The sequence below is a fragment of the Castanea sativa genome, chromosome 3, assembly GCF_040712315.1.
Source record: "Castanea sativa cultivar Marrone di Chiusa Pesio chromosome 3, ASM4071231v1".
In the NCBI taxonomy this organism is placed as follows: Eukaryota; Viridiplantae; Streptophyta; class Magnoliopsida; order Fagales; family Fagaceae; genus Castanea; species Castanea sativa.
The window spans coordinates 45,708,049-45,720,079 of NC_134015.1; the positions used below are offsets into that span (position 1 = coordinate 45,708,049).

A 12,031-nucleotide genomic window follows, 5' to 3' on the forward strand; every position below is an offset into this window, starting at 1 on the left:
AAAAATTGTAGAAGCTCAAGGAAATTTCCTTAATCACTTCAACCTTAAGATTCATTGTGACCACGAAAAGCTAATCCCCGGCATAAAAGGAATCTTATGCAATCAACTATTGCATTTAATTGAACTCGATATTCAGTTTTATCTTGATTTGATTGCTTAACCAAAACACTTTGAATGTGTTGCTTTTCCTTCGATAAATCTTCACTCTTCTTGACAGCTTAGTTATGAGCACTATTAACTCCTCTAACATGGGCATTTAACTTCTCATTCTGATTCCAAAGTTTGAATCCCTTCGTTACAAAAGTGTCACCTCCTCCTTACTTACCAACATCTTGCCCAAATAGGTAGCAATAAAAACAAAATACTGCATCCTTGTCTATTCTATATTCCAACCAGTATCTCTTTTCATACCATTTGGATATAAATCGACGGGGCTTTTTAGAAAAATATGATATAGGGTAATCATCACATTGTAAAACAGGTTGACAAGGCCCTTTTGTAAATAATATCTTCTTATTTCATCATGATTATTAGAATGATAAGATGATATCTTTTCTTGTAGCCCAGGATCCGAAGGAAGATTTTCTAAATTAAAGTTAACACGAATTCGCTTAGAAGACGAAGATGAATCTTGCACAGGAGATAAATCTTGGGTATGTGGTAAATCTTGGGTACGTGGTTTTCTTATCAAATATTTGTCCATAATTTTAGCAAAAGAATAAACAATAAACTATAAGTTCATTTGAAATATTAATAAAATTATTAATTATTGTTATTTAGTTGTTTCATTAATTTGTTTGTCTTTTATAAATTATAATTTGTTATATTGTTGTTTTATTAATGATAAAATTATTAATTGTTGTTTAGTTTAACATAATTTAATTCGTTTGTCTTTTATAATGTATTGGTTAATTATACTGCTTTAATTATTGTTGTTTAGCGTAACAATAAACTATATTGCTTTAATTTGTTTGTCATTAATTATACAACTTTAATTTGTTATATTGTTTAGCCTCATGTGCACACTACATCAAAAGAGCTAGCCATGTGCACATTACACTTCCCATGTGCTGCACAATAATTAAAGTAGTGTAACACGACCCCATGTGCCCATCTACCCCCACCCCACTCAACAGACAAGCACAAGCCTCATGCCTGATGTCCCTAATCATAATATCTAGCTACCAATCAGAAAATTTCACAATCACAAATCACAATACACATTACACTAAAAGATAATCAATATCTCACCAATACCAACACACACTGACCAACACCAATGGGTAAGAATAAGATAAAGCCAAATTTCAAAAGTCAAAAAACAGGCAAAGAACAAAATATTAATAAAGCTAAAGAGTAAAGGTTCAGCCAGCCAATCATAGACTCACAGTTCAAAAGAGAGAGAGTTAGACTCTTAAAGAATAAAGAGAGAGACTCTCATTCATTAATTTCATTTCATAGTTTTCATTTCAGATTCAGATAAAGAGAGAGAGAGTCGGAGAGAGTCAGAGAGAAAAAGAGAGAGAAATACCTTGAGGGAGGGAGCACGAGCACCGGAGCAGCTCTGCGATCTGCGATGATTGATAAAGGGCGATTTGCGATGAGGGGCAATCTGCGATGAGCGATGACGACGACGACGACGACAACGACGAAGAAGACGAGCGAGTTGCGAGCGACGTGATCGTGGGTTTGGTTTGCTTTGTATTGAGGTTTGGTTTGCTCTGTATTGGGGTTTGGGGTTTGGTCTGCTCTGTATTGGGGTTTGGTTTGCTCTGCGAGTGATGTGACCGTGGGTTTGATTTTTGATTTAGTGATTTGCTGAGTTTGTTTGTTTGTTTGTTTTTTTGTTTTTTTATAGAATTTGTGAGTTTGCTACCTTTGTAATCTGTTGGGCTTGGCGTGGGCTTGGCTTTGTCTCTGTTACAATTTTTTTTTTTTTGGGTTTTTTTTTTTTTGCTTGAAAGTAGAACAAATAATTTTTTAATTTTTTTAATTTGAGGGCGTTCCTAATTTTGTGATTGAGGGTGTTCCTGATATAGATCAAATAGAAATTTTTTTAATTATTATATATATATATATATATTTTTTTTTTTTCTAGTCAGGATGTTCCTGGGAACACCTTGAGCTGTACGTGGCACCTCCACTGGCTATAATGAGTCACAATAATATGTATCATCCTAGAGCTAAAGATGATATCAAATGGGGTTAATGCCTTGATAGCTAGAGATTGGAGAAGGGGACTTGTTATTTGCCTTTATAGCAAGGGTGGACACCAACTCCATTGTCCGAGCTCAGGCTCAGGCCTTGAGATGTGTCATTGAGCTGGTGCATAAACATAATTTGGACAATGTCTGTATCGAAAGAGACTGCAAGACCTGCATTCAAGCTCAATCCTAAATTGATTTAGTCACTACTTAGTGCATTGGCAACATTTTGGAGGAAACTGCTATAAATGCAAGCAAAATCCATTCTATTACTCTTAGATGGATTCCTAGAGAAGCAAATATAGCCCCACATGTGCTTGGACGTTGATCTGTAGCTAATCATGTTTTTGGTTATTTTGATTTTTGTTCTGCTCCTCCTGTGCTTAGAGATGTTATATTGGAGGAAGCCTTGTATGTATCTTCTTGTTTGGTTGTTCAATAAAAGTTTTCTTCCCAGCCAAAAAAAAGAAAAGAAAAAAGACCATTCTTTAATTTTCATTATCCTATTCCAATGTTTTCTTTTTTTTTTTGGGGGAGGGGGGGGGGGGGGTACTTTCCATGTCAAGAAACTCCACTAAAGTTAGGAAAAAATTTATCAGGAAACAAACCACATGGGAGGTGAGTGTCACAAAATAAACTACGTACAGTACAGGAGGTTTATGTCATGCCATAGAACTTATAGAAGTGACATTTGTAAATTTGCCCCAAAAATTTCTCTTTCATAAAATACTTTATTTATTTATTTACTTATTTTCAAATTTCACCCACAAAATAAAAATATACATATGTTCTCATTTATTCAGGTGGAAAACTTTTTTTTGGGGGGCAAAAGCCTAAACCTGACTTGTTTACTTCTGTTTAGTAGCAAACTTGCAACTCTAAACATCTCCCGAAAACATCACAGAAGGTCATTAGGAATGATTTATTTTATTTTTTAAACTATATTTATGATAGTTTGTTAAGTATGTAAGGTTCCTAAAAATGTTTTTCGATTTATCGAGCTTGTTTTTTCTTATCCCTAGAAACTTTTTTGCCGTTAGCTAATGTTTTCAATAGCACTAAACACCAGAAAATGCAGAAACCGTTTTCCAGAAACAATTTTAATCGAAATCAATGAAGCTTTAAACTACTGGCTAAATGATATCTTTTATAATGCTTGTGCTAGTGTTACATAGCTTTAGAAAAACAGCTTGTCATAAGAGATGGAATCGCATTTAGATTTTTAGACAAAAGGGGGCATGGCCCACATTTGCACCTAAATACATGTGTATAGTAGATTAAATTACATACTATGCACAGAAGTTTATATATAAAATTATGAACTGACATGCCCCTATATGGCCCTCTCCTAATAATAGGCTTTTAGTTAATTAATACTGTTATCATATTGAAGATGTCAACTAGTTTAAGAAGTGTTGTCGACTAGTCCACGACCACTAGTATCTTGAGGTGTCCTCACCCCTCTGTGTTCTCTTTATGGAATTAATTTCAACAAAAGAAGAAAAACTCTTGAACAATCTTATTATTGATTCAATTTTCTCGACAACAATTTGCTTAAATTTTGTGGTTGAAAAATATTTCATATCTTTTTTTTTTTTTCGTTTGAAGTTTTTGGATGAAGTATTTGATTTTTTCAATGAAAACTTTAAATGATGGGATTTCAACCTGTCATTTAGGGTGTGTTTGGTTGGGGTAAAAACAGGGAGAATGGAAAATAGAGAAAGAAAAAAATAGTGAAAAATGATATTTTTTATTATTTAGTTGAAAGGGGTAGGGGGAGAGAAAAGTAGTGAGGCCCACAAGTTTTCTCTCCCCCCATTCAAAATACAATCTCTCCAAATTGGAAAGAAAAGTGGGAAATTTTTTTTGACAAAATTGCCCCCACTTTTCTAGTTCCTTTTCTTTTCCACAGTAAGGTTTTTTATTGGGTCAGGCGGTGGGTTCTTATTTATTTATTTATTTTTTATAAATTTTTTTTATTATTTTTTAAGAAAACATTTTTGGATGATTTCTTATGCTAGTTTTTTTTTTTTAAGCCACTTATGCTATTTTTTTTGAAATGTCTACTTTCATTTATACACAATTTTTTTTATAAAAGTATAATGTATTACTTTTTTCTTTTATTTAAGAGGGACATGATGGTAAATTTATACAAACCTTATTTTCAACCAAATCCAAAAGTTTTCCATCCCTCTACTTTTCCATCCCTCTACTTTTCCACCCTCTTAACCAAACACAACTGAGGAAAACTAAAAACTTTTCTATCCTCCCAACCAAGCGGACCCTTAGTGATTCCATGGTTTGGTTGGATAAAAATCTCACTTACCTAATTCAGTATAAATTTTATTTTATATTAATACTAAATAATTAATTCATAAATCTAATAGAATGAGTTTCACTTGTCTATAAAACGACTACTCTAGATAGCTACATTTAATTTTCTCCAACCATCAACCATTTACTTTGTTGGTATCGAATAAGAAATAAAATATTATTTGCTAATCTAGGTTTGGGTTTCAACAACTTTTCTTGAGTAGTCTCTTGTATCTCTAAAATATAGAACTTGTGAAAACTTGGACATATTTTTTTTTTTTTTTTGAAAGCAAAAACTTGGACATACTTAAACTAAGACTCAAATACATAAAAAATACGTTTTGACTTAGATATGCCAATACATAAAAATATAACATTAACAAAGAAGTTTACACTTTTTATTCATATCATAACATTATTTGAAAAAGACAACAAATAATGTTTTTTTTCCTATTACAATTAAATTCAATGCAATTATATATTTGAATCTAACTGGAGAACTTAATCTACTACGTCTGAGGAATTTTATATATGTTTTGGTTTCAAATACTCACTCTTCCAACGTTCAAATTATTACGAAGAGAAAAAAAAAATACAAATACTTAGTAAATAAGTGTTCATCCAAGCCCTCCCACAAAGGCCCAATCTAGAAAATTAGACTATTTTCTTACTTATCAATATTAAAAGTTCACCTTGAAAAATATCCCCTTATGGGCAGTTCCTTGCTCAAAGAAATTTGAGAATGGGGTTCTGTCTTCTGTGCCTACTAGTTACTACAATAATTTTATTTATATAAGGGCATTGTATTGTAGAGGACATGTGAACCCAAACTGTTTATTATGAGTTTACGACCAATTAAAATTAAAAAAAAGAAAGATAAAGAAAAAAAGAAAACAGCTATAGAAGGTGGATCAATACCATGTTCCTAATGCTGCAACTCAAAAGCTTCCTTTACCCTCCTTCTCTTTCCTTCTTGCCTATAAAATTCTTCCATAAACTCCTTGTAACTATAGTTTCGATACTTTGATGGGTGTTCCTCATCAATCAAATCTTCAATTGGACCTATCACAATGTCATTATTTGGTGCATAGAACATTGCCAATGATACTCGTGGCAACCATTTGTTGGTTACGGCCCTGTGATCTACACTCTTGTACCTTCCATTACTCAGAACCTGCATAAATTAAAAACACGATTAGCTTAAAAAATAGAGCAGAGAGAGAAAAAAAACTCGATGTATAATCCACAAACAAAATCTGGAAGGAGACTTAATATTCTTTTTGTAATCCGGTTAATCCAGAAGTTAGAAATCCACACGATTTGTACGATTTTAAATTTAGTACATTTTATGTTCAACAATAAACTACATTAATTCAAAAAAATAAAAAATAAAAAATAAACTACATTAATAATAGTGACACCATCAGACAAAGCCACCTAATGATAAAGACAATTGACTAATTGGTTATTTCCATTTGGGTATAAACACACGTGACAAGGCTGACAAGACTAATCGGCTATCATTCGCAATTAATGATGTCACATGCCTATAATTGAAATTCTTTGTCAATATTTGCAACTATTTACTGTAAAAATTTTATTATTCATAATTCTTTTTTTATCGTTTTGTATTTTAGAGTCTAACTATTATATTTAGCTTACTTGTTTTGTTATGAACTCATTTAAGCAAGAAAAAATAAGAAAAAAAACAAGATAATAAAAGATATGTGTCATCCAAGTTTCTATTAGATAAAATTGGAATTTTAGAAGATTTAAACTTAGTAAATCAATTTTCAAAGAAAATTTTTGGGATATTAAAATTTAGTGCAAAGAAAATTTTGGGATATTTGGCATATTAAAATGAAATAATTTAGGAATCATAAGATTCTGTTAGGGTTGACTGAGAGAGAATCGATAAAAGAAATTTCTTCATTTCCAAAAGACAAAGGGAAAAATTGCTCGGTTTTAAAGTTTAGGGGGGGAATGAAACTACCTATTTTTTAATTGTGTAAAAAACAGCAAATTTTGGCCCACTAAATTTGACTAAATAAACAAAAAGTCTAAAATTATAACAAAATGTTACAACATTTTCACAATACTTTTTATCTTCAGTCGTGGTGAATTTTAGTTTGATTTATTTTATTTTATATTTACTTATAAGGAATTTACACCTCAATAATCGTGAAAATATTGTAACAACAATAAAATATCATGACATTTTTACAATACATTATTTTCAATTATGGTAGGCTCTAGTGTGATATTTTTTATTTTATTTTATTTTGATATACAAAGAAATTATACTTAACATATGTAAAACTTATTTCTTTTATGGCGGTTGTGAAAATGTTTTGACAATAACAAAATATGATAACATTTTTACGATACTTTTATTTTTAGTTGTGGTTGGTCCCAATATCATATTTTATTATGGCTTATAAGGAGCTGACACCTTAACAATTGTAAAAATATTATGACAATTTGTTGTATTAATATAACAACATTATATTAATGAGAAAAAAAAACTTAGGTAGTTCTAGGCTCTCACAAAACAATTTTTATATCTTGTACCCGGCATATATGCCGGGTGTGAGACACAGGGGCGGGCCCCACAGTGTGTGGGGCCCGCCCATGTGTGAGACACCCGGCATATATGCCGGGTGCAGGATATAACGCCTCCTCACAAAAGGTGTTGGCCTATGGTGGGAACCATGTGTGGGGCCCACACTTTTTGTCAGAGTTCAAAGCATTGCTCCGAAATTACTATAGAATTGCCGGTATCAACACATAAATATTAAAAAAAATACAGAACCAAAGGAAAGAAAAATGAGCTCAGCCTCCCCTGACTGCAATAATACAGTCATCAAAGAAATTTTAAAAATTCAACGATTAAATTTTTAAATTTCACAACTAAAAAAAAAAAAGAAAAAAAAGGAAGGAGGTTATGTGAGAATTTTGAAGAGATTCTCCTCAAACTAGAAACTTTGTCGATAGAATAGATTATCATTTGTCTTTTTCTTTCAAGAAATATTTATTTTGCATAAAGAAAAAGTTGAAAAATAACGCGGCTACCTGAATTTGATCAGCGAGATTGACGACAAAAGAATTAGGCACAGGGTCAACAGGTACCCATTTCTCATCTTTGATCACTTGGAGGCCAGTCACCCCCTCTGACTGCAATAGTACAGTGAGTGCAACAATATCATTATGAGCAGGCATCCCCATTGTGAGCTCTGGGTCTGGACATGGTGGATAATAATTTGCTTGTGAATAAAGGGAAGCCCTCTCACCTATCTTCTTCTTTAAACAATCCTTCTCTAGACCAAGCCCTTGGGATATCAAGCTCAAAAGTCTATCCATCAAAACTCCAATCTCCTTTGCATACTCAGCAAAAACTTCTCTGTAACAACCAAACAAAAATATGCATGATTTAATAGTGTTATTGAGCTAGTGTAATCAGTCAATCACAGGCTAAATTTGGAATCCAAGAGAGGAAAAACAGAAAAGGATGCAGTGTGAGGTAGAGATACCGATACTGAGGAGGATTTGTGGGTAAGAAATGAGTGAAATCTTCTATAGGATGCCAAGGGTGAGAGAAGGTCTCACTCCACATTATGACCTTTCCAAGGCCTTCATACTTTTGGTAATAGTTGAACACTTTTACTTGCTTGGTATGATCTTTTGTAAGATATTGCGCCCTTTCCTCATGAGGCAACTGGAAGAACTCTGTCACCACAGCCAACACTTTTTGGGATAATTCCTTGGGAACTCCATGGTTGATAATCTGAAAGAAACCATATTCTTCACAAGCTTGTGATATCTTTGAAACTAACGGGGATGACCCTTGACCCTCATCAATTTGATTATCATTTAAGTCGATTGTGGGGATTGAATCCGAAGGAAATACCTTTGAGAGGGTAGGCCTTTTGAATTCTGGAAGAATGAAATCAGGAGAGAGGGAGAGAGGTGTGTTATTGGCTAATTGAAAGGGTACTGTCATCTCCATGAAAAGATAAGAGAGGAGCTCTGGTTGAAGCAACAATGAGTTGCTCAAGATATTGTGTTTTTTGAGATGTGTGTGTGAACAGAAAGATATGTGGACCAGAAGAAATTGATTTTCTTATTATAGTAATGATATGACTTCAGTTAAAAGTTTCCTTTGTCACATTTTTTCTTCATGGTGTTTAAGAGTCCCATTAATTTTAACATTAGACTTCCACTGGTAGAATCTTGAAATCGGATGCTCATTAAAATATCATAAATAACGATACTATACAAAGGAGAGTTCTCGCTTGGAATATCATTCCATTGGCAACAAATGACATCTAAGTCAATGGTTTTTCATTTCAAGGAGTTCATCATTTTGGCACGATATTGGTAGTAAGGCCTTTGTTTTAAGTTTTATATCCTCTAATTTATAAACTGCTGCTTGATCATGAAAATTTCTTCCTAGACAATATTAGGATGTACCAACCAATTGAGTTACAATTTGGTGCTACACCATCAAAATTTTTCTTATTCAATAGTTTTTTGATACAATAATATACTATGTATGATGAATCAATATGTGGTATCTAGCTGCTTTTTTTTTTGGAGAAACAATATGTGGTATCTACTTAATATATAATTTTGCTTCGCGAAAAAAAAGGGATTACTATGTTACATTTAGATTTTTTTTTGTTCTTATTTATTTATTTATTTATTTTTGAGTTAAAAGCAATGAAGATGTATATATTCATAATAACTACCTAACCAAATGGAGGAGTCCTTATTCTCCATTGCATATGCGGCCATCATATGTGCCACATTATTACATTGTCTAGGAAGTGAACAAAAGAAAGCTTTTGAGAAAGAGGAAGCAAAGTTTTGGATATACTCTAGCAGATCATTATTTCCAACGGACACTTCTCCTTCGCATTTAACAGAGTTATCTATTGGGAGTTTGAACGTTCAATTTGAAAACTTTGTTGGTTCAGTGTTTGACACAATTTCAAGCCTTTGATCATTCTAATTTTCCATATGTATAACGTGCAATATGAGTTCTTCAAATCAACTAAGTTAGTCTCTCGTTATGATATATGTAGATACCATTTTGCAACCAAAAGAAAAATTTTAATCTTTCCAAGTGTAGGGGCATGACTATATTTTTACAAGACCAAGTGCTAAATGGTCATTTCATGAAACTAAAAGGATCGAGAATTGTCCTGTAAAATGATTAAAATCATAGTGGTAATTTATCGTCCCAAAATTAGAGCTCCAATTAGATAGACAATAGAACATCAAATTTTAACAGTGGAGAAAGAAAAAAAAATTTGTTTGAATGCACATGGTGAAACAAAGAAATGGGATGCTTCATGTCTCTAAAAAGAAATTATGAATTTTGTCTTAAGAACGTGTGTTCTCACAATACGATATGTGATTGCCCAAAGTACTAAGGTTTTGATCGTGTAAGATGCTAGGATTTCACTTTGGTATACATTAAAGCAACCAACATTTTATATTTGAGTTCATCATCCTCTTAGGATTGAGAGTCTATGAAAATAGTAGTTAGTAAGGTTTATTTGTTCAGGTGAAAATAGTTATTTGAACAATAAATCTTACAATAGTCCAATTCAGTGTACCTTACACAATTAAGACAAACCAGCATATCAATAAGAAATCTTCACTTCCATAATTAAAATAGTTCACCAGGACTGATATATTATAATCTTCACAAATGAAATGCAAATTTACAAAGAGCTTGTGATTTAGAGTTTTTTATGAGAATTTCATTCTCATACTTAAATTACATAAAATATGTCTTACGGACTACAATATAATTAATAATCCAGATATTCATGCAAAAAGTAATCTAAAAAAAATAATTTTTTTAGGGAAAATTATAGTAAACCCACTTGTGCTTTGGTCCGTTTTCACTTTGCTTGCATGTGGTTTAAAACTGAACACTTTGCCCAGCTGAGCTTTGCTCTTCGTTACCCACCTCACCCTCAGACGTTAGGAAAAAAACATTTTTAATACAAATCAGAACATAACATGGATCAAACCACGAACCCTTTGAAATCTTTCCTCATGAGCCCTAGAATCATGAAAATCTCCACCTGCATTTGATATTGAAATTGTGCTGCAAGAATAAACCGAGATGAGCAACAAGTTGTTTGAGGGACTCAAATCCTGGTAATAAATCAGTCACTTTTTGGGTTTTCGAACTATTTTTATTCGGGTTTGTTTGGGCTTTATAATTTTTTGAGTAATCAGTCAATGTTACATGTAATTTACTAAGAATATTGGTTTTGTTTGTTGATGTTTATGAAAAATGTGACCACCTGTGGTTTGGGTTTGTGTTTGTTTATGGGCATTTTGCCTGTCGTGGTCATTGTATCTCACTGTGGACCCTACGAATTTGTTGGGTTTTAATTTTAGTTTTTGCATGTACTTATTAGTAAAATAGAAACAAAAGCAAAGCAGAAAATGTTTTCCCTTTGATGTGTGTGTTGCCTCCCAAAAGCGAAACAGAAACATACAAGTGTTTATTCTTTATGTGTTTGTTGTTTACAATTCTTTAATTGTCTACGAGTAAAATGGTAATTTGTTATTGCCGATGGATGTTGAGGAAGTGAAATTTGAGGTTCATTATGGGAGTACTTTTCTGTGGAACCCAAGTTTAGAATACTTTGGTGGGAAAGTTGAAATAGTGTATAAGGATCCTGATAGGTTTAGTTATTTTGAAATAGAAGGTATATGTGAGGAATTGGGGATTGCTGAATTGTCTAGGTTTCATTATTTAGCTCCTGGGGGAAACTTGGAGTAAGACTTAAGGCTCATACATGATGCAGATATGGTGCCTATGTGTAAGCTTCATGAAGGAGGGTCAAGAGACACCATCATACTGCACGTGGAAAATGGTCATGCTCCGCTAGTAGTTGAAGTTCCTAAAGGGTTTGGTGGAGGGATAGATGGAGGGGTTGGTCAAGGGGTTAGTGGAGGGGTTGTTAGAGGGGGTGATGCTAGTGTGGGGGTAGAAGAGGAGTTTGATTGGTTGAATGAAGGTCTGGAAGGAGAAGACTTTGGTGATGATGTTTTGGCGAGTCTTCTCCACCTCTTAGTGATCCACTTAAGCCTAACAATGATCCACCTTAACCAACCATTGATACACCTTAGCCAAACACAGATACACCTTAACCAAGCACTGTTCCACCTCTGAACATAAATTTAGATGAGGAGTGGGTTGAACTAGCTCTAGAGGATGATATTGCAAGTATGGATGGTTTTGATGATGAGTAGAGGGTTGGCGACCCAGAATTCAATAAGAGGGTTGATATGACAAATGTTTAGTTGGTAAAAGGGATGAAATTTCCAAACTCCAAGGTTTTTAGGAAGGCTTTGAAGGAGTATGTGAATTAGCATCACATTGATATCAAGTGGAAGTTGAATGAGAAGAAGAAGAATTTTGTACATTGTAAGAATAATTGTGGATGGAGATATTATGCCTTAATGGTGATTAGAGAGTGCACATT

General features: G+C 33.1%; 1 protein-coding gene across 1 annotated transcript; it reads right to left on the reverse strand.

Annotated features, from left to right (window-relative positions):
• Window positions 1–5,164: 5,164 nt before the first annotated feature.
• On the reverse strand, window positions 5,165–8,641 carry LOC142627456 (protein DMR6-LIKE OXYGENASE 1-like). Its single transcript, XM_075801321.1, has 3 exons — window positions 8,048–8,641; window positions 7,590–7,917; window positions 5,165–5,691 (listed from the first exon to the last, which is right to left on the reverse strand). Exons 1-3 carry the CDS (start codon window positions 8,521–8,523, stop codon window positions 5,443–5,445), a joined length of 1,053 nt encoding a protein of 350 aa, XP_075657436.1. The 5' UTR covers window positions 8,524–8,641; the 3' UTR covers window positions 5,165–5,442.
• Window positions 8,642–12,031: the final 3,390 nt, after the last annotated feature.